General features: G+C 43.6%; 1 protein-coding gene across 1 annotated transcript in view; it reads left to right on the top strand.

Moving 5' to 3' along the window:
• The window catches only part of LOC144493117 (hydrocephalus-inducing protein-like), a 440,489-nt gene that overhangs the window by 23,244 nt on the left and 392,996 nt on the right, over nucleotides 1–24,249 (top strand). The window contains exons 3-4 of the mRNA XM_078212019.1: nucleotides 9,804–9,923; nucleotides 23,152–23,286. Coding sequence (XP_078068145.1) covers nucleotides 9,804–9,923; nucleotides 23,152–23,286 — 255 coding nt within the window. The remainder of the gene's footprint in view (nucleotides 1–9,803; nucleotides 9,924–23,151; nucleotides 23,287–24,249) is intronic.

A 24,249-nucleotide genomic window follows, 5' to 3' on the forward strand; every position in this document is an offset into this window, starting at 1 on the left:
AACTCCATTTGCCATTTTTCAGCCCAGCTTTGCATCCTATCTATGTCTCTTTGCAGCCTACAACAGCCCTCCACCTCATCCACTACTCCACCAATCTTGGTGTCATCAGCAAATTTACTGATCCACCCTTCAGCCCCCTCCTCTAAGTCATTAATAAAAATCACAAAGAGCAGAGGACCAAGCACTGATCCCTGCGGCACACCGCTAGCAACCTGCCTCCAATCCGAAAATTTTCCATCGACCACCACCCTCTGTCTTCGGTCAGACAGCCAGTTACCTATCCAATCGGCCAACTTTCCCTCTATCCCACACCTCCTCACTTTCATCATAAGCCGACCATGGGGGACCTTATCAAACGCCTTACTAAAATCCATGTATATGACATCAACTGCCCTACCTTCATCAACACACTTAGTTACCTCCTCAAAAAATTCTATCAAATTTGTGAGGCACGACTTGCCCTTCACGAATCCGTGCTGACTATCTCGGATTAATCCGCATCTTTCTAAATGGTCGTAAATCCCATCCCTAAGGACCCTTTCCATCAATTTACCAACCACCGAAGTAAGACTAACCGGTCTATAATTACCAGGGTCATTTCTATTCCCTTTCTTAAACAGAGGAACAACATTCGCCATTCTCCAGTCCTCTGGCACCATCCCCGTGGACAGCGAGGACCCAAAGATCAACGCCAAAGGCTCTGCAATCTCATCCCTTGCCTCCCAAAGGATCCTAGGATACATTTCATCAGGCCCAGGGGACTTATCGACCTTCAGTTTATTCAAAACTGCCAAGACATCCTCCCTCCGAACATCTATTTCCTCCAGCCTATTAGCCTGTAACACCTTCTCTTCCTCAAAAACATGGCCCCTCTCCTTGGTGAACACTGAAGAAAAGTATTCATTCATCACCTCGCCTATCTCTACTGACTCCATACACAAGTTCCCACTACTGTCCTTGACCGGCCCTAACCTCACCCTGGTCATTCTTTTATTCCTCACATAAGAGTAAAAAGCCTTGGGGTTTTCCTTGATCCGACCCGCCAAGGACTTCTCATGTCCCCTCCTAGCTCTCCTAAGCCCCTTTTTCAGCTCATTCCTTGCTAACTTGTAACCCTCAATCGAGCCATCTGAACCTTGTTTCCTCATCCCTACATAAGCTTCCCTCTTCCTTTTCACAAGACATTCCACCTCTTTTGTGAACCATGGTTCCCTCACTCGGCCATTTCCTCCCTGCCTGACAGGAACATACCTATCAAGGACATCCAGTATTTGTTCCTTGAAAAAATTCCACTTTTCATTAGTTCCTTTCTCTGACAGTTTCTGTTCCCAACTTATGCCCCCTAATTCTTGCCTAATCGCATCATAATTACCCCTCCCCCAATTGTAAACCTTGCCCTGCCGTACGGCCCTATCCCTCTCCATTGCAATAACAAAAGACACCGAATTGTGGTCACTATCTCCAAATTGCTCTCCCACAACCAAATCTAACACTTGGCCCGGTTCATTTCCCAGTACCAAATCCAATGTGGCCTCACCTCTTGTCGGCCCATCCACATATTGTGTCAGGAAACCCTCCCGCACACACTGCACAAAAACTGCCCCATCCAAACTATTTGACCTACAAAGGTTCCAATCAATATTTGGAAAGTTAAAGTCCCCCATGACAACTACCCTGTGACCCCCACACATATCCATAATCTGCTTAGCAATTTCTTCCTCCACATCTCTATTACTATTTGGGGGCCTATAGTAAACTCCTAGCAACGTGACCGCTCCTTTCCTATTTCTAACTTCAGCCCATATTACCTCAGTGTGCAGATCCCCCACGAAGTGCCTTTCCGCAGCCGTTAAACTATCCTTGATTAACAATGCCACTCCTCCACCTCTTTTACCAGCTTCCCTACACTTAGTGAAACATCTATACCCCGGAACGTCCAACAACCATTCCTGTCCTTGTTCTACCCACGTCTCCGTAATGGCCACAACATCGTAGTCCCAAGTACCAATCCACGCCCCAAGTTCATCTACCTTGTTCCGGATGCTCCTTGCATTGAAGTAGACACACTTCAACCCACCTTCCTGTCTACCAGTACCCACCCTTGACCCTGATACCTTCCCCAATACCTCACCACCCTCACTGACTTCTGGACTACAACTCCCTTTCCCACTCCCCTGACAAATTAGTTTAAACCCCCCTGAAGAGCCGTAACAAATTTCCCTCCGAGGATATTGGTGCCCCTCTGGTTCAGGTGCACCCCGTCCTGTTTGTACAGGTCCCACCTTCCCCAGAACGTGTTCCAATTATCCACGTATCTGAAACCCTCCCTCCTACACCATCCCTGCAACCACATATTTAACTGCACTCTCTCCCTGTTCCTCAACTCGCTATCACGTGGTACCGGCAACGTACCAGAGATGACCACATGTTTCGTCTTGGCTCTCAGCTTCCAGCCCAGCTCCAGAAATTCCTGCTTTAAATCCCCGTCCCTTCTCTTACCTATGTCATTGGTACCAATGTGCACCACGACTTGTGACTGTTTCCCCTCCCCCTTCAGAATCTGGAAAACACGGTCTGAGACATCACGGACCTTGGCATCCGGTAGGCAACATACCATCCGTGAGTCTCTTTTGCTGCCACAGAACCTCCTATCTATCCCTCTAACTAACGAGTCCCCAATAACTATCGCCCTCCCGCTCTCCCCCTTTCCCTCCCGAGCCACAGAGACGGACACAGTGCTGGAGATCCTCTCACTGTGGCTCCCCACTGGTATGTCGTCCCCCTCAACCGTATCCAAAGCGGAATACTTGTTGCTAAGGGGAACGACCACCGGGGATCCCTGCACGGACTGCTTCCTCCCAGCCCCTCTCACCGTCACCCATCTGTTTTCAATCCTCGGAGTAACTGTATTCCTAAAGCTTGTGTCTATGGCCATCTCTGCGTCCCTGATGATCCTAAGTTCCTCCAACTCCAGCTCCAGTTCCCTAACACGGTTTTGGAGGAGCTGCAGATGGGTGCACTTCCCACAGGTGTAATCAGTAGGGACACTGTCGTCGTCCCTCACCTCAAACATAGTGCAAGAGGAACATTGCACTGCCTGCACACCCATCCCCTCGAGATACCTTGCCAGTACCAGGTAGAAAGTGCAAAAATGAATTCAACTCACCCCTGCTCGCCCTTTCAGCCTAAGCCCTGTGAGCCAAAGTCTTATAGCTCACACTCTGCTTCCCACACACTCAAGCCCTGTGAGCCAAAGTCTTATAGCTCACACTCTGCTTCCCACACACTCAAGCCCTGTGAGCCAAAGTCTTATAGCTCACACTCTGCTTCCCACACACTCCACTGCCCGCTCCCGACGCTGCCCGCTGTATACTGCAGCCTACCTTTTATACTTCACGCGCTTAAAAAACCCTTCCCAGACTCCTTTGCTGCCCACTTCTAGTTTCACTTTAAACTTGAAAAACTGCTGTTAAAGTAAAGGCCAAAAAAATACACACACTAGCTGACTAATTAAATAAATAAACAATTCAATTAATCCAATTAATCTCTTACCAGCACTGCTGCTTTCAAACACCCCTCTCAGCTTGCTCCAGTGGATCAATGAGGGGGAACCTCCCAGGTAACTGACTTTTAAAGTTAAAATAAAAACCCTTCCCAGACTCCTTTGCTGCCCACTTCTAGTTTCACTTTAAACTTGAAAAACTGCTGTTAAAGTAAAGGCCAAAAAAATACACACACTAGCTGACTAATTAAATAAATAAACAATTCAATTAATCTCTTACCAGCACTGCTGCTTTCAAACACCCCTCTCAGCTTGCTCCAGTGGATCAATGAGGGGAACCTCCCAGGTAACTGACTTTAAAGTTAAAATAAAAACCCTTCCCAGACTCCTTTGCTGCCCACTTCTAGTTTTCACTTTAAACTTGAAAACTGCTGTTAAAGTAAAGGCCAAAAAATACACACACTAGCTGACTAATTAAATAAATAAACAATTCAATTAATCTCTTACCAGCACTGCTGCTTTCAAACACCCCTCTCAGCTTGCTCCAATGGATCCAATGCTTCACACAGGTCCGCTGGCGTCTGCCGGAGGGGGGGGCGGCCCAGTTCGAACTCTGTTGGCGGTGTGGCGGGGCGGGGGGGGGGGGCGAGCCCACATCGCCCTCTTGGGGGGGCGGGGGGGGTGTGACTTATCATCCCCTGGGGGGGAGGGGGTCTGACGGATCATCCCCCTGGGTGGGTGGGGGAGGGAGGGGGTGTGATGGATCATCCCCGCGCGGGGGGGGGGGAGGGCGTGATGGATTATTCACTGGTACACTACCAGCCACAGCCATCTCTCCCGCTCTCTCGCACCTGCAGGGAAGAGTAATCTGTGGCTGGTCGTGTACTAGTGATGGTGTCAGGAGGGATCGGCCGCAGACAGGCAGCGGAACCCCCCCGACCAGAGGATGAGACATCACACCACCAGCCCCACCCCCCCTCCTCCCCCCCTCCCCCCCCCCCCCCCGGGAATGAGATGTCACACCCCCTGTCCACCCCCCCCCCCACTGGAATGAGACGTCACAACCCCTCTCCTCCTCCCCACCCCCTCCTCCCCAGGGAATGAGGCGTCACACCCCCCCCCGGGATAATCTGTCACACCCCTCCTCTTCCCCACCCCGGGGATGATCCGTCACACCCCCCCCCTCCCCCCGCCCCTCCAGGGAATGATAAGTCACACCCCCTACCCCCCCCCTCAGGAATGAGACATCACACCCCCTCCCCTCCCACCCCCAGGGGATGATAAGTCACACACACCCCCCCCCCCCCCCCCCCCCCCCCCCCCCCCCCCGACCAGAGGATGAATGGCAGAGAGGCTCTCTCCGCTCTCTGCTTTTTGTTTTGCGTCTGGGCGCGTTCTGTCAGATTCTTTCCAAACTGCGCGTGCACAGTTCGGTGTTCCAACAGATGCAAATGAGCTGGGGCCGCCCACTAGACCCGCGCCGAAAAAAGGCGTATGGGGGCGCTGGAGCGCGGCTGCCGGGCGCGGGTCTGATTTACGGCTGCACCCGGCACTTAGTCCGATTTGGTAAAATCAGCCCCAATAAATGCTAGCCAGGCCAGCGACATCCATGTCCCACGAATGAATAAAAAAAATAAATCACCTTGGCCACCTGCGTTGCCATTTTGTGGGAACTGTGGACCTACATGCCCAGATCCCTATGTTAATGTTCTTAAGAGTTCTGCCATTTACAATATAATTCGCACCTAAATTTGATCCTCCAAAATGCATCAACTTGCATTTGCCATTTCTGTGCCCAAGTCTCCAATCTATTCGGTTGTATCCTCTGACAATCCCTGGCACTATCAGCAACTCCACCAATCTTCATGTCATCCGCAAACTTACTAATCAGACCACCTACATTTTTTCTCCAGATCATTTATATATACTACAAACAACAGCGATTCCAGCACTGATCCATGTGGAACACCACTAGCTACAGATCTCCATTCTGAAAAACATCCTTCCTCCACTACTGTCTTCTATGACCAAGCCAGTATCCATCTAGCCAGCCCATCCTGAATCTCATGTGATTTTAATTTTTGTACCAGTCTGCCATGTGGGACGTTGTCAAACGCCTTACTGAAATCCATATAAACTACATCCACAGCTTTTCTCTCATCAATTATCTTTGTCACCTAGAGTCATAGAGGTTTACAGCATGGAAACAGGCCCTTCGACCCAACTTGTCCATGCCACCCTTTTTTAAAAAAATCCCTAAGCTAATCCCAATTGCTCGCATTTGGCCCATATCCCTCTATACCCATCGTACCCATGTAACTATCTAAATGCTTTTTAAAAGACAAAATTGTACCTGCCTCTACTACTATCTCTGGCAGTTTGTTCCAGACACTCACCACCCTCTCTGTGAAAAAACCTCTTCAAAAAACTCAATCAAGTTGGTGAGACATGATCTTCTTCATACAAAACCACGCTGCCTATCACTACCTTGTCCATTTTTTTCCAGACGTGCATATACCCTTCTCCAAAAGCTTCCCCACCACAGATGTTAGGCTCACCGGCCTATTATTTCCTGGCTTATCCCTGCTTCCTTTCTTAAACAAGAGAACAACATTGAGCTTGCCAATTAGTGGTTAGAGAGCACACTTGCCTCCCAACTGGGGAAAGTGGGCTGGCTTCAGAGGCGAGAAGGCCAATAGCAGGACCTCCAGTCCTCTGTCCTGTCTTCTGCATAGAGACCTCATTCTTTCACAGACTGTTTTGGTCACAGTGTGGGGTCTGGAGACTGGCTTTGATAGGCCTCTTCATTACCTCAACTGACTACCCTCTGCTTGTGATTGGGGAACTGTTCTGAAATTCCTCACCTACCCGCCTCAGGTCTTTTCCCCCATTGGTCTTTGAAAATTCTACCCTGGTATTAATTTGAACGAGCTGCATTCAATTCAGTTCAGTTCTAGGAGCAGAGTACAGATTGTGGGATGGTTTTTGTGGAGTGAACTGACAACCTGAAAAATAGGATTCCAGCAGAAGTTGCAAAGGTGGGTTGTGAGGATCTTTGGGCCATATAATCATTGTGCCCGTAAACTGTTAATCTCTTATTTCATACAATGTTATAATACAAAGGTCACTCAGCCAGTGTTTCTCTATGACCTACTCCACTTAATCTGTCTTGTGCATGATCCATTTTAAAAAGACTTCAGCATATCTATCCAAATAACTAATTACTGCAATCTTGCCCCTCTCTGAATATTTCCAGCTTTTTCTTTAAGTCTTCTATTTTGTTGAATATTATAAACAAAATGTAGAGTAGCCACAATGTTTTGTAGTGAAGCTAGCAGAACATCAGCTATTCAGTAACATCAGCTACATGTTGGGCAGAGGGAAGAATATGAGAATTGATTAAACATCAGTTAGCATAACAAAATCTCAAATATGCCATTAGTTATACTCATACTCATTACTAATGAGGAGGAAAGAAGCAAGATGAATTGCAGAAACAAAGATTTGGAGCATGTGATTGGAATATTAATTTATTAAGATTATATTTTTTGAAGAAGTTACAGGTTCAATTTATCCATAACAGCATGTCTACAATGTGCTGTGTTTTGAAGCTGTGAGATACTTATGTTTGACATACGTACGAACGTACAAATTAGAGGCAGGAGTAGACCATTTGTCCCCTTGATTGAACCTGCTCTGCTATTCAATAAGATCAGGGCTGAACTGATTGTTACCTCAACTCCACATTCCCACCTACCCTTGATAATTTATCACCCTTGCTTATCAAAAATCTATCCAGCACTGCCTTAAAAATATTCAAAGACTTTGCTTCCACTGCCTTTTGAGGAGGAGAGTTCCAAAGACTCACGACCCTCTGAAAGAAAGCATTTCTCCTCGTCTCTGTCTTAAATGAATGATCCCTTATTTTTAAACAGTGGCCCTCGTTCCAGATTCTCGCACAAGAGGAAATATCCTTTCCACACCTATGTTGTCAAGATCCCACAGGATCTTCTATGTTTCAATCAAGCTGTCTCTTATTCTAAACTCCAGTGGTTACTAGCCTAGCTTGTTTTACATGACAACCGGTGTTTTGAAACAGCTGAGCCTCAGGGAAGACATTACTTGATTGACTCTTGCCCTGTGATCTCTTCTGTTAATTGCACAATGTGTGATAAAGAGGTTTCAAGTTCTTACAGTTTCGGTTACTGATGCTTTAAAGAGTTTGGATGGCCTATCGTAAAATGGAGCTTTATTATGAAAGTGGAAAGTTATCAATGAATTACTTTTCAGAGGTTTTTTTTAACACATCCTACTGTCACTATTCATTGTCAGGATTCATTAGTCCTATATGTATCATGGGTAAATGGGCATGGACGTGCCATATCTTGGCAGGAGGCACCATAAGAGGTGGGTAGGGAATACTTTGGCATGGGGGCATGAGGACTCATGGGGTTAGTTGAGGGACACACCTTGGCATGGGGGCATGAGAGGTCATGGGGGTGAGTGGGGTACACACCTTGGCATGGAGGATTAGGCGATCCTTTTGACCATTCAAATTGCTCATGACACTGCTGAGATGCCATGAATCAGCACCCTTGAAATGTACTGGGCTGACTCCATGAAAATTGTGGAGGACAGAACATGCCAATCCCTGCAATGGAGCCGGCCAGGTCAGGAGTGCAGGGTGCGGGCTTGTGACCCAGTTGAGCTTGCATCCTTAAAGGGCACTCCTGAAAATCGGAAGCCCTGGGAATGGAGTCAGGAATCCCGGAATTGGGTTCCAGCTGCCATTTTCACTCCAGGGAGTCACCCTGACTCCTTCAAAATCCAGCCCATCATGACAGAATTTGGATCATCAGTGATGCACTCCACAGTAGAATAACCTGACAGGACTGACTGCCTAAACTCATTTAATAACAGCATTCACTTGGGTGATGCGGCCAGGGCTGCCTGAGTTCATAAAACTATCCAACCCTGTATCTTAATGGGCAGTGGAGTTGGGCCGACAAAGAGTACTTTAAATACCTTCAAACTTTTTTATATGTTAATGCAGTTTGGTGTTTAGAAACAAAACATCTATGCAGTGCAGGAAATTATGAGGTGTATAGTTCAGAGAGGTCTTGTGGCACAGTGTATAGCATTCCTGTCTTTGGCTTCAAGTTCCATTTCAGGACTTGATGACTATGCAATGTGGCCAAGCAGATTGATTATCAACTTGTAATTCCTGCTAATATTCCTATGACCGATGAAAAGAGTATGAGAATCTCCTAGTCAGCTGTGCTTGAAGTGGAGTAGTACTCCTCAAGCTATAGCCTCTGGTGACCTGTTGCAAGAGAAAATAGCCATCAAAACAGATATAAGCACATGCTTTATCTGCCTCATATGTCACTAGACATGGGAAAGCCTCTGGGACTGATTCTCCGGCCCCATGCGCTCATGCACAGATCACATTGCAGCTAGAGAATCATAGGGGCGGGGCCTAGCGTGTTTAGTGCTGGCGAGGATCCCCTTTGGGATTTCCCAGCTCCCCTGCCACAATGTAATCTGGTTCCTGCCAAGCGAGGTGCTGCCAGGTTGGTGCTGCCAGGTTGGCACTGCCAGTGTGCCAAGGGGGCAGGACCTGAAGGGGCCAAGGGATAAAGAGGGGCCAAATTGGGTGGACCTGATCTATGTTCAGGGGTGGGGGTGAGGGAATAAGGCTGGCGATCTATGCGGGGGGTGGGGGTTGTGTGCCATCATTGGGGGGGGGTATTTACTTTCACTTTGAGATCGGCGTGCCCTTTGTAAATGATGCCCTGATCTCAGTGAAGCTGCGTTTGCCATTGTGTTTAGGCCCTGTCCGTCTCCAAATAGGTGCAAAACTTGCCCCCCTTTCAAAAAATAACTAAGTGTGGGAAGATCGCTATCAGATTCGCTATCACTGGATGTGCCTGAGTAAATAGCACTGGTTTTCTCGGCTGAAATGACATTTAGTAATTTTTTGGAAAAATTCGGCCCTCTATGTCCAAGTCATAAAAGTTGGTCAGATCTTGTCAGTTGGAACAAATTCCATCTTTTCTCTGAACACTTTGTATTTTACTTCCATCATTGTTAAGCTTTGCTGAAACATGATGCCTGAGATTAAAAATGTCAGATCTGTGAATATTTCCAATCTTTATTGAACCTGTTTATATTGAACCCTTTGTTTTAAGAGCAGACTGAAAGATTGGCAAAATATCTGTGGTTCCATTTAAAGAGAGAGACCTCTACAAATTGCCATTTAGTTGGTAGAGATTAATGTTTGCTTTGTTTCCTTCTTCAGTTCTCCATGTTGGACACTGACAGGCCAATGTTTCAGCCATTCCCCTCAGAAATTACGTTTCAGAACTACGAACCTTGTGAAACCTACGAGGTACCACTGATTCTGCGAAACCATGATCAGGTAAGGAAAATCAGAGATGATTTAGAAAGACAGTGAGGAAGTCTCTTTTATATTTACAGGAAGGCATGTAATGAAGATCACATTTGAATAAAAGCAAAATACTGTGGATGCTGGAAATCTGGAGTGAGAATCTTCTCTTTCTGTTTTTATTTAAATCAATCTATTTGATCATGATTTTAACACGAGGCATTTTATCTCTTGAGAGAAGGTAGTACACAAGTATTTTCTTACCTCTAAAGTAAATGAAGCAAAACTACAAAATACATCTCCAATTTATCATATTCTAATTTCAACTACTACCTCTGCTGTCCTCAACTGACTTGATCACACCTGTGTAAGAACCATCATTTTGCATGGGGGATTTATGGATGGAGCTGAGAAACAGGAAAGGTATGACCACATTAATGGGGTTGTATTATAGACCACCCAATAGTCAGCGAGAATTGGAGGAGCAAATCAGCAGCGAGATAGCTGACAAATGCAAGAAACACAAAGTTGTGATAGTAGGGGATTTTAATTTTCCACATATAGATTGGGACTTGCATACTGTTAAAGGTTTAGACGGGGTAGAGTTTGTAAAATGTGTTCAGGAAAATTTTCTACATCAGTATATAGAGGTGCCAACTAGAGAGGATGCGATATTGGATCTCCTATTGGGAAATGAGTTGGGGCAGGTGATGGATGTGAGTGTGAGAGAACACTTTGGATCCAGTGATCATAATGTCATTAGTTTCAACCTGATCATGGATAAGGATAGATCTGGTCCTCGGGTTGAAGTTCTGAACTGGAAAAAGGCCAAATTTGATGAAATGAGAAGGGATCTGGGAAGTGTGGATTGGAACAGGCTGTTCTCTGGTAAGGATGTAAATGGAAAGTGGGAGGCCTTCAAAGGAGAAATTTTGAGAGTGCAGAGTTTGTATGTTCCTGTCAGGATTAAAGGCAAAGTAAATAGGAATAAGGAACCTTGGTTCTCGAGGGAGATTGTAACACTGATTAAGAGGAAGAGAGAGTTGTATGAAATGTACAGGCAGCAAGGAACAGATCAGATGCTCGAGGAGTATAAAAAGTGCAAGAAGCTACTTAAGAGGGAAATCAGGAGGGTAAAAGAAGACATGAGGTTGCTTTGGCAGACAGAGTGAAGGAAAATCCAAAGAGCTTCTATAGGTATGTTAGGAGCAAAAGGATAGTGAGGGATAAAATTGGTCCTCTTGAAGACCAGAGTGGTAGACTGTGTATGGAACCAAAAGAGATGGGGGAGATACTAAATGTTTTTTTTTACTGAGGAAATGGGCATGGAGTCTATGGAAATAGGGCAAACTGGTAGGGAGGTCATGGAACCTTTACAGATTAAAGGGGAGGAGGTGCTTGCTGTTTTGAGGCAAATCAGAGTGGATAAATCCCCAGGACCGGACAGGGTATTCCCACGGACCTTGAGGGAAGCTAATGTTGAACTTGCAGGGGCCCTGGCAGACATATTTAAAATGTCAGTATTCACGGGGGAGGTGCCGGATGATTGGAGGGTGGCTCATGTTGTTCCGTTGTTTAAAAAAGTTCCAAAAGAAATCCGGGAAATTATAGGCCAGTAAGTTTGACGTCGGTGGTGGGCAAGGTATTGGAAGGTGTGATAAGGGATAGGATCTACAAATATTTGGATAGACAGGGACTTATTAGGGAGAGTCAACATGGCTTTGTGCGTGGTAGATCATGTTTGACCAATCTATTAGAGTTTTTCGAGGAGGTTACCAGGAAAGTGGATGAAGGGAAGGTGGTGGATGTTGTCTATCTGGATTTCAGCAATGCCTTTGACAAGGTCCCTCATGGGAGGTTAGTTAGGAAGGTTCAGTCGCTGAGTATACATGGGGAGGTAGTAAATTGGATTAGACACTGGCTCAATGGAAGAAGCCAGAGAGTGGTTGTGGAGGATTGCTTCTCTGAGTGGAGGCCTGTGACAAGTGGTGTGCCGCAGGGATCGGTGTTGGGTCCATTGTTGTTTGTCATCTATATCAATGATCTGGTAATGTGGTAAATTGGATCAGCAAATTTGCTGGTTATGCAAAGATTGGAGGTGTAGTGGACAGTGAGGAAGGTTTTCAAAGCTTGCAGAGGGATTTGGACCAACTAGAAAAATGGGTTGAAAAATGGCAAACGGAATTTAACGCAGGCAAGTGTGAGATATTGCACTTTGGAAGGACAAACCAAAGTAGAACGTACAGGGTAAATGGTAGGACTCTGGAGAGTTCAGTTGAACAGAGGGATCTGGGAATACGGGTACAGAATTCCCTAAAAGTGATGTCACAGGTGGATAGGGTCGTAAAGAGTGCCTTTGGTACATTGGCCTTTATAAATCGGAGTATCGAGTATAAAAGTTGGAGTGTTATGGTAAGGTTATATAAGGCATTGGTGAGGCCGAATTTAGAGTATTGTGTACAGTTTTGGTCACCTAGTTACAGGAAGGATGTAAATAAGATTGAAAGAGTGCAGAGAAGGTTCAGTAGGATATTGATGGGACTTGAGAAGCTGAGTTACAGAGAGCGATTGAATAGGTTGGGACTTTATTCCCTGGAGCGTAGAAGAATGAGGGGAGATTTGATAGAGGTGTACAAGGTTTTGATGAGTATAGATAGAGTGAATGCAAGCAGGCTTTTTCCGCTGAGGCGAGGGGAGAAAAAAACCAGAGGGCATGGGTTAAGGGTGAAAGGAGAAAAGTTTAAAGGGAATATTAGGGGGGGCTTCTTCACGCAGAGAGTGATGGGAGTGTGGAATGAGCTGCCGGATAAAGTGGTAAATGCAAGGTCACTTTTAACATTTAAGAAAAACATGGACGGGTTCATGGATGAGAGGGGTGTGGAGGGATATGGTCCAAGTGCAGGTCAGTGGGACTAGGCAAAAAATGGTTCGGCACAGACAAGAAGGGCCAAAAGGTCTGTTTCTGAGCTGTAATTTTCTATGGTTTTATGGATTTGTTCATTTGTGTTTATATGCAAAAGCGGAGGAGAGGGGGGGGGGGGGGGGGGGGTGTCAATCGGGCGAGGGTTTTGGGGATCGGACAACCTGGGGATGATTGGCTGTGGAGGCCAGCAGTAGCTGGTGGAGGCGGTGACAGACAGGTTTGTGTGTTCTGAGCATGCGCAATTGCGCCCTCTGCCAGCTTTCAGCGAGCTTAGGCCCCGCCCCTCTCCCTGTTGGCAGAAAACAGATTGAGCTTTTCTTTTGACAGAATGAGGCAAGATCCCATTTTTAATTCCTGCCAAAAAACAGTGTGAATCTCACCCGTTTTCACGCTCGTTTGGCACTTAAAACGTTTTTGGTAAGATCATCCCCATTGTGTCCCTGCATTCTTCCGACCAAAATGAACCACTTCACACTTTGCTGCAGTAAATTTCATCTGCCAACCTCTCTGCTCATTCCACCAACCTGTCTATGTCCTTTTGAAATTCTACACCATCCTCCTTATAATTCACAATAAATAAAAGTTTTGCATCGTCATCACAACTTTGAAATTGTGCCCTGTGTCCCAAGGTATAATGATGTGGAGATGCTGGCGTTGGACTGGAGTAAACACAGTAAGAAGTCTCACAACACCAGGTTAAAGTCCTACAGGTTTATTTGGCAGCAAATGTCACTAGCTTTCGGAGCGCTGCCCCTTCGTCATTTCCACTCCATCTGACGAAGGAGCAGCGCTCCGAAAGCTTATGGTATTTGCGACCAAATAAACCTGTTGGACTTTAACCTGGTGTTGTGAGACTTCTTACGTCATTCTCAACAATCAGGTCCAGCAGTATCTCCTTCTTGTCAGACTGAAAACAGACTGCTGTAGAAAATGCCCCCAAACACACTCAAGGAACTCTTGTCCTTCTTTGCCCTTTACACTACTACTATCCCAGTCTTTCTTTGGATAATTAAAGTTGTCCGTTATAGCTGCTATCATTATAGCTATAATTCCTACACCTCTTTCACACTGGTTAGTGGCCCTAGAGACAATTCCAAGCAATCTTGTTCCATAGCCCGAGCCACATAGATCCTGTCCATTGCTCCCTCTGGGACATCTCTCTTCAACACTTCAATGTTGGCCTTAATGATGCCATCCTACTTTTTTTCCTGCTTTTCTTTACTTCCTGAACGTCTTGTATCCAGGAATACTTCAATTGAGGCTGAACCAGTGTTTTATATATGTCCATCATCGCCTCCTTGGTTTGTTAATCTGTACCCCTATTTATAAAATCCCACTCTCCCAATGTTCACTTTTCTGTGTGAAACTTTACCTGTCACGTGCCATTCTGCCAGCCTATGTCCTCTTGAAGTCTATCACTATCCTCACAGTTCACTACACTTACAAGTTTTATGCAATTTGCAAATTTTGAAATTGTGCACTGTCCGCCCAAGCCCAGGTTGTTACTACAGATCAAGAAAGATGGTTCCAGTATTGACTCTTGGGGAAATCCACTACCTACCCTCCTCAAGTTCTAAAAGTAATTGTTCACCGCCACTCTTTGTTTTTTGTAACTTAACCAACTTTGTATCCACTGTCCCTTTTATTCCGGGGCTTTGACGTTGCTGCTGCCGCCTCTGTTTTACGGAATTTTATCAAAATGCTAAATATGGCTCAAGACACTTGGAAAATTCCCCTGCTTTTGAATAGTGGGATCTTTTATGTCGCCGTGAGTGGGTAGATGGAAACCTGTATTACTGGTTGATCTAACAGTGCAGTAGTGTATCGAAGTAAAGCATTGATACGTCCTTAAAATGTTGGATTTGGTTTGAACCCACAATTTATTGCCTCAGAGGTAATTGAGCCAAGACTGACAAATGTTCAGAGAGGTGCAGACATAACTATTGTTCTGATGATAGTGCGGCTTGAAGGGGCTTTGATTGGATCATATTTTTGTTGCCTGTCATATCTTGTAAGGAGAAACTGTACTGTAAGATCCTCCATTAACTCACATGTCGGTCTCTGACAGCATCAGCCAGGATTAGTGGAGAATCAAAACTTTGAGCATAGATAAGTGTTTTTAGCTTTTCCGGAATGGTAGGGCAATGTCATCATCGATTGTGACGGTTTCCTGATGTTGAATTATCTCAACTCTGTTGAAAATGAAAGAGTTAGACAATATATCAAGCCGCACTATCATCAGAACAATAGTTATGTCTGCACCTCTCTGATCTTTTGTCAGCCTTGGCTCAATCACCTCTGAGGCAATAAATTGTGGGTTCAAACCAAATCCAACATTTTAAGGATGTATCAATGCTTTACTTCGATACACTACTGCACTGTTAGATCAAACAGTAATACAGGTTTCCATCTACCCACTCACGTTGACATAAAAGATCCCACTATTCGAAAGCAGGGGAATTTTCCAAGTGTCTTGAGCTATATTTAGCAGTTTGATAAAATTCCATAAAACAGAGGCAGCAGCAACGGCAAAGCCCCGGAATAAAAGGGACAGTGGATACAAAGTTGGTTAAGTTACAAAAAACAAAGAGTGGCGGTGAACAATTACTTTTAGAACTTGAGGAGGGTAGGTAGTGGAGTTCCCCAAGAGTCAATACTGGAACCATCTTTCTTGATCTGTATTAACGATCTGGACTTGGGTGGATAGAGTTAGACAATATATAATATTGTTAGACATCATTTAATTACTTATGAAATGTCTGGAAAATGCTTCCAAATGAATGGAAACCGTCAATAAACAATATCTAAGACTAGAGGCTGCATTTTTGTGAAGGAGGTGGGAAGCTCGAACCGGTAGACCCAGCAGAGCCATTCCCTTTAAAAGAGCCTCCTCCCATTGTTAAAGTTTTTAATAAAGTTTATTTATTCGTGTCACAAGTAGTCGTACATTAACACTGCAATGAAGTTACTGTGAAAATCCCCTAGTTGCCACATGCTGGTGCCTGTTTGGGTATACTGAGAGAGAATTTGGCATGGCCAATGCACCTAACCAGTCTTTCGGACTGTGGGAGGAAACCAGAGCACGCGGTTCTCCCAGACACTGGGAAAACGTGCAGATGCTACACAGACAGTGACCCAAGCCGGGAATCAAACCCAGGTGCAGTGAGGCAGCAGTGCCACTCTGTTGGACTTCCACTCTGGGGAGGCACGGGCTAGGATGGAGTCGGGCCAGCTTTTGTTCTCCTTAGAGAAGAGAAGCTTGAGAACTGATCTGATAAAAGTGTTTAAAATCATGACAGAGCAGGTAGAGAGAAAGTGTTCCCATTGGTATTGAGAACCAGAGACCAATTTAAGGTGATTGACAAAAGAGCCAAAGATGCCATGAGAAACGTTTTCGTAAGCAGGGTCTGATTATGATTTGGAATGCACTCTGAGAGGATAGTAGAGGCAGCTACAGTTTTAGCTTTCCAAAAAGAATTGGATAAACACTTGAAGGTCGAAAATGTGCAAAATTCTGGGAAAGGATGAGGGAGTGGGGCCAGCTGAATTACTATTCCAAAAGCCAGTGCAGATCTGATGGTCTGAATGGCCTGCTTTTGTACTGTAATCATTCTGTTCTGTGATTCTCCATTTGTGACTGTTGTCATATCAAATTTGAATTAATTAATACAACTTTTTACTACCAGCAAATCTTGACTGAAAGCTTTTAGAATGGGCAGTAGGGTTTGTGTATAGAAAATTAGTGCAAGATTTGTAATAATTATATTCCTTTGCCTTCGTACTTTCCTCCCATCATATTTTTTAAAAGCTGAGAAGCTGTAGAAAGATATACTAATATGGTACTATATCGACTATCATACTGGATCAGCAACCCATGGGGAATTTATTTAAATCCTGCCACAGTAAATTGTGATGTTGAATTAAATAAAATATGATATTTAGAAATAAATGCCCATGAGAACTGCTTGATTAATGTAAAAATCTAATTGAGTCACTAATGTCCAGCCAGCCTTACCCATAAATTCTGCTGGTGTTCTGACCAGTACTCACTCCAAGCCAGGTTATTTGGTAATTCATTTATTTGCTGTTTGTGGGAATGCACTGTGCATAAATTGGCAGTATTTTCCTAAGTAGCAACAGTGACTGAATTTAAAAAGAAAATCCATTGGTTGTAAAGGGATTTCCAATGGATGTGAGAAGGTGCTATATAAACTGAAGTTATTTCTTTCAGTTCCTGGAACTTGTGTTTAATTACTATATCTAATAAGATTCAGTTTATGTTTGTCACCATTGATATAAATTGTGTTGATGGTTTAAGTGTTTTCCATGAAAACTCACTCCTGTTATTTTCTGTAGACTCTTCACATTAATTTTGTACTTCCTTTCTCTTCTCCGGCTTAATGATTTTGTATTTCTCTAAACTAAATGCGATCTCCGATTATTAAAGAATTTGCTCATCTTCAGGCATGTTAAATCTGTCCCTTTGTCAACTAATCCAGTTATATCCTCAAAGAGCTCTGGTGGGTTTGTCAAGAAAGATCCGCTAATGATTTTTTAAAAAATCATTCAGTATTTTGCATGATGGTTTAGGAATGAACTTGTAATGAATAACCAGAGTATCCAACATCAACACATGATGAATAGGCAGGACACTCAGCTTCAGTGCAACTAAATCACTCAAAACTGCAAATGATCGGCAGACACTGCTGGTCAAATTGGGAGGGAAGGTCTTTCAAGGGAAAATTGAGGGTCATTTTCAATTATGCTGCTTGGAGGAGCAGATCCCCCACTCATTGTAGAATGCACCCAATTTTGATTGCATCTAAACCACAAGATGCACAAAGAATTTGTGAAGATGTTTAATGAGAAATAAAATTTGCTGAAGAAGATTGGGTCACACAGAGTTGGGGGAAGGGTGTTAGCGTGGATTGGGGATTGGCTATCTGACAGGAAGCAGAGAGTCGGAATAAATGGGCGCTTCTCTGGTTGGCAGATGGTAACTAGTGGCGTGCCGCAGGAATCGGTACTGGGGCCTCAACTATTTACCATTTACATAGACGATCTGGAGGAGGGGACTGAGTGTAGGGTAACAAAGTTTGCAGACGACACAAAGATAAGTGGAAAAGTGAATCGTGTGGAGGGCGTAGAAGGTCTGCAGAGAGATTGAGACAGGCTGAGTGAGTGGGCGAGGATCTGGCAGATGGAGTATAACGTTAACAAATGCGAGGTTATTCATTTTGGAGGAAATAATAGCAAATTGGATTATTATCTAAATGGAAAAAAATTGCAACATGCTACTGTACAAAGAGACCTGGGGGTCCTTGTGCATGAGACGCAAAACCCAGTCTGCAGGTGCAACAGGTGATCAAGAAGGCAAATGGGATGCTAGCCTATATCGCAAGGGGGATAGAATATAAAAGCAGAGATGTCTTGCTGCATCTGTATAGGGCATTGGTGAGGCCGCAGCTGGAATACTGTGTGCAGTATTGGTCCCCTTATTTGCGGAAGGATATATTGGCCTTGGAGGGAGTGCAGAGAAGGTTCACCAGGTTGATACCAGAGATGAGGGGTGTTGATTATGAGGAGAGACTGAGCAGATTGCGTTTGTACTCGTTGGAATTTAGCAGGCTGAGGGGGGATCTTATAGAGACCTATAAGATAATGAAGGGGCTGGATAGGATGGAGGTGGAGAGATTCTTTCCACTTAGAAAGGAAGCTAGAACTAGAGGGCACAGCCTCAAAATAAAGGGGGTCAGTTTAGGACAGAGTTGAGGAGGAACCTCTTCTCTCAGAGGGTGGTGAATCTCTGGAATTCTCTGCCCACTGAAGTGGTGGAGGCTACCTCGTTGAATATGTTTAAATCACGGATAGATGGATTCCTGATCGGTAAGGGAATTAGGGGTTATAGGGATCAGCCGGGTAAGTGGAACTGATCCACTTCAGATCAGACATGATCTTATTGAATGGCGGGGCAGGCTCGAGGTGCTAGATGGCCTACTCCTGCTCCTATTTCTTATGTTCTTATGTAAATACAGGCCCCACTGAGTAAAGCAATAGGATAGATATAGGAGGCACAAGACCTGGACCATTAGTTTCAAGAAATGAATCATTTTGTACTACATAATATGGGTGTAACCTACAAAAGAAACACATTTAGCAAACTGGCAGTGGGGTTATTATTGAATGGGCTTAGTAGAAATGTTTCTAAGTGGGATTCCAGAAAACAAGTGGCTTTCCCATGTGGGCATTGATATAAAACCATGTTGTTTGAATCAAAGTGACTATTTATTGAGTGGACTGAAACCACAGGATAGGTTTTAAAAAGACTGACAATAGTATTTTTTAAGTGGCCTAAACAGCAGTTTTTACAATGGTCAGGCATTTACATGGCCTCACTTAGTGTTAAATTTCCTAGTTCCGAGGGGTCCCATCAAGAACTACTCCACAGCCAGTGTCAGGGAATGCAGATCTTTATTGCGATCAACTCGTTCCACACTACTAACGACAACTGCCCTCTAAGGGTGTTACCCGGTCAGCTCACCCCACATCCAGAATCACATGGCCCATTCCCTTAAAGGGGCTACGCCAACATACATAACACTTCGCAATAGCAAAGCTATCAGAAAGGACATGTGCAGTGAGATTTTATGGCCTCGCTCACCCTGACGCTGTAAAATCCCGCCCGAGGTTAACCGACCTTTCCATGGTCTGTCCCTCGCCCACTCTGATTCCCACGGCAGGTGGGAAGTAAAATTCCGGCTGTGCTGTCTGGAAGAAGAACACCAGAATAATCATTTTAAAGTAGTGTGATAGCCGATCCCCTGAATTACTCTTAGACGTTGAGGCATAATCTGTTCATTCAGATGGATGTAGACTGACGAGTTTAACTCATGACTTTGGACAAAATGTGGAGATGCCGGCATTGGACTGTGGTAAACACAGTAAGAAGTTTAACAACACCAGGTTAATTGGCTTTTTGTGTGGCTTTTGCTACCAAATAAACCTGTTGGACTTTAACCTGGTGTTGTTAAACTTCTTACTTTGGACAAAAACCCATGAGAGGGCGCTCCAGTGACCATATAATCTGATCTCTTTAGAGTCTAAAGTTTAGACAATGGGCTCCAGCTGAGAACGTTCTCCACCCTAGATCATTCAGACTACTCACTACAGTAAGTAATTAGCACACAAACAATGCCCCTGGAATGGAGGATTCCCAGACCTGGCTGGATTGTGAATAAAGGTCATGTGATAGCTGGCTAACCTGTTAGTTAAAAATAAACGACTTTTCCATTGTGGGCCAGTCACAGTCAGTGAGCAACAGTGAGAAGAGAACTCTTGGTCTCCCTCTCATCTGGCCATTCTGCAAGTCTGTGCCCTGCCTGTATATGATCATGATGTGGAGATACCGATGTTGGACTGGGGTAAACACAGTAAGAAGTCTAACAACACCAGGTTAAAGTGTTGGACTTTAACCTGGTGTTGTTAGACTTCTTACTGCGTATATGATCAACCAAACACTGCAGACAACATCTTCAACATAAATCAAACAGCTGCTGACTTCAGAAGGAAAAAAAAGATCACGGGAGCAATTCTCACAGCCCGCTGCGCTGCTTTTGACTTTAGAGCCTGCATTGTTCAAGGTGTGATATACCATATGAAGCATCCAAAGTGTGCAACTGTTCTGTGGCCTGCTAAATGACCTTGCAGTTCAGGGGAAAGACTATCTGTACATGATTAGGAAGGTCCCTGTACTATTGATGTAGATGATGAGGAACTCCCAAAACGCTGTGCTGGCAGAAGATGATGTGTGAATTTTTCAAAACTCAATTTGCACTGTGTTCAGTTAAATGAATCATCCATGCCTATTTGATTTCTGTCATCCACAATCCTCCCAATTTCATTATCGTAAAAATCACTCATCAATTAATTGACATCGGAAATTATCAATGAATTGCTTAAATCCACTTGGAGAAGTCACTTGTTTCTTGGAATCTCACCTTTAAGCATTTCTATTAATTTCATGGAATTAATGTCAGTTTGTTAAATGTATAACCTTGAAAGATTAAGCACATATATTATGTAGTGCAAAATGTTCATTTCTTAGAAATATTGGTGCAAGCTCTGTTCCTCCTGCACTTAATTTGTTGTTTTACTCTGTGGGGCCTGTATATTACTTAACATTGAGTATCTGCATGTATTTTTTGTGCATCTTGTAGTTTGAATGCAACTAAAATTGGTGTTGTGAGACTTTTTACTAAAATTGGATGAATTATATACTCCACTCCACTTAGTTATCACCCAGGTAGTGAAGTTGAAAATGGTCCCCAATGTTCCCTTGCAAGACCTTTATTCTTCAATTTCATCAGCAACATCTGATAATCATTTGGAGTTTAAAGTCATTTAATTTAATTAATTTTGAGGGCCCTCATTGTTCTGTAGACTTCTTGTTGTGTGCTGATGATGGATATTCCAGTTGTTCATTGCAGATTTTTGTCTGAATAGTTTTATTGGAAATTGAGAGCTGAAATGGTGCTGTTTGTTTGGTAATTTTATATTGCACAATGATTTCTAATGGATTTGTTTGAAGGAAGGAATTTGAAAATATTCAGTTAAAATATATTTTCTTTAGTAATTTTATTATCTGGGATCCAGGTTTAATTCCTGGCTTGGGTCACTGTCTTGCGGACTCTGCATATTCTCCCCGTGTCTGTGTGGGTTTTAAGTTGTTTTGATCTGTGGCTTCTTTTGGCACTCTTTTGCACCAGTTATGAGATTTTAAAAAAACACTTGACAAGGTGCCGCACAAAATTAGGACTCATGGAATTGGGGTTATGTATCAGCATAGACTGATGATTGGTTAATGGACCAAAATATGGCAGTAAGAATAAACTAGTCATTTTAGCTTAATATAAGCAGTAGAGTACTGAATGCATCAGTATTTTGTCTTAGCTATTTGGAATCTATATCCATGACTTAGATCAGGGGATCGACTGTAACATATCCAAGTTGCTGAAATCAGAATGGGAAAATGGGAGGCAGCAAAAAGTGGACAAGATTTCAGCAGATAGTTTATGATATGTAGGAATGTGAAGTTATCCACTTTGGAAGGAAAAATAGAGAAGCAGATTTTTTTTAAATGGCAAGAGACGGGGGGATATTCATTTCCAGAGAGACCTTAGGTGTTGTTGAACACAAATTCACCAAAACCTAACATGCATGTACAGCAAGCAAAAAACAAACGTCTTCCTTATAAACAGCTTGGAGTATAAGGATAAAGTTGTTGCATTGCAATTGTATGGGCCTTGTGAGACCACATCTTGAGTATTTTGCACAGTTTTGATTTCCTTACCCAGGAAAGGCATACTGGCCTTAGAGGGGGGTCTAACGAAAGTTCAGCAAATTGATTCCTGCAATTAGGAAATTGTTCTTTGAGGCGAGATTATCCGATGGAGTGACAATTGAGTTGGATTACCACTCTGCTCAGATGTTCTTACCTTGATTTCCAGGCCTCCCTATCTCGTCTGAGCTCCTGACTCAGGCAAATGCAACCTGCCCTAGGGCTTAGTTGCTATCTAGTGAATCCTAGTGGAAGGAGGATATGTATAGGTACCAGATGGAGTTCAGTATGTTGGAATATACCTCCTGGAGGTAAGTCTCCCAAAGCTTTGTAGGGTTTCTATTCTCCACTTTAATGGGAAATTTGAATGCACACAATTGATGGAAGCAATATGATCCAGAACACCTGGCTGAAAATCATCTCAGCTAAATATGTTAATATGCTCATCTCAAGATATAAGTGTATTAGAAATGGTTTTCTGGTTGTAATGTGGACTCCATAAACCACAGGAACTTCATTCTTACATTGTCTGCCACTGTTTGTTTTTGTGATGTCTTATGTGAGCCATTCAATTAACATTTTTAAAGTAATCTGTTGTTTTTCTGTTGGCTCGGCAGACTGATAGAGTGCACTGGCATTGTCTCAGAGACAAGGATACTGGCTGATAACATGTTTATTTCTTGTATGTATAATACTGAACTATATTTTAATTTTCATAATCCAAATGTGTCAGAAACAAGGAAATCTGTGAAGTTATGAATATTTTGTAAGAAACTGCAATGAGATTGTTCATGACCAATTTTGAATTGTGCAAAAATTATGCTAATTTATGGGCAAAAATCATTCAGAAATAAAAATTACAGAATTTGTGTGATGTCACACCATTGTGAATTAGTAGTCACACATATAAACCAAATGGCAGCTAATTGTGAACAACTTTTAACCATTTTGCTTTCAAAAAATTCTCTGCCTTGCAATAATTTAATGAAATATGTTTTCAGGTTCCCCGGATGGTTAAAGTTATCCAGGAGGATTCTCCGTACTTCAGAATCATTTGTCCTAATGATGTGGGTCTGAAAGTAGCACCTGGCATGACCACCACATTCAAGCTCGTTTTCGTGCCTGAGGAAAACAAGGTGTGAATTTGGATTGACGTTTATTGAAAAGTATTTCAATTGTTATGATTGAATCAAAATTAAAGATGGAACTGGATGGGTAATTGGGCTGGTTTGCGCTCATACTTTAGGCACTATGTGGCGGGAAGTGTGCAGCAGTCTTATCTGCTAAATGGGTTGTGCATGTGCACCTAAAGCACATCAGCAGCATGTGGAGCAGGCAGATCATGACATGAGTGTGTGTGCAATGCTGATTTGATGCCAGCAGTCCCATATTAGAGAAGCAAAGAGAGATTATGAAAAAAGACCGGCAGTCAACATAAAGGGGAATCCCAAAGTGTTCAATAGGCATATAAATAATAAATGATGGTAAAAAGGAGGAGTAGGGCTGATCTGGGACCTTGGCAAACTTGCTGGGGTTTTTTGAAGAGGTAACAGAAAGGGTCAATGAGGGTAATGCTGTTGATGTAGTAGCATACATGGACTTTCAGGAAGTGTTTGATGTAGTGGCACACAACAGACCTGTGAGAAAGGTTACAGCTCATGGAACAAAAAGGACGGTAGCAACGTGGATCCAAAATTGGCTGAGTAATAGGAAACAGTGAGTTGTGGCCAATGGTTATTTTTCCAGCTGGAGAAAGGTTTGTGGCGGAGTTCCCCAGAAATTGGCATTGGGCCCCTTGCTTTCCTTGATATATATTGATGATCTAGATCTCAGTATACAGGGGACAATTTTGAAGTTTGTGGATGACACACAATTTGGAAGCATTGTAAACTGTGAGGAGAACAGTGTGGAATTTCAAAAGGACATAGACAAGTTGATGGTAACAAGCAAAGATCAATGTAGCAAAATGTGAAGTGATTAATTTTGACAGGAAAAACATGGGGAGACCAGTTCAAATAAGGAGATACAACTTTAAAGAGTGTGCAGGAGCAGAGGGATCTGGGTGTATATGTGCATAGATCGTTGAAGGTGGTGGGACA

The sequence above is a fragment of the Mustelus asterias genome, chromosome 4, assembly GCF_964213995.1.
Source record: "Mustelus asterias chromosome 4, sMusAst1.hap1.1, whole genome shotgun sequence".
Lineage (NCBI taxonomy): Eukaryota > Metazoa > Chordata > Chondrichthyes > Carcharhiniformes > Triakidae > Mustelus > Mustelus asterias.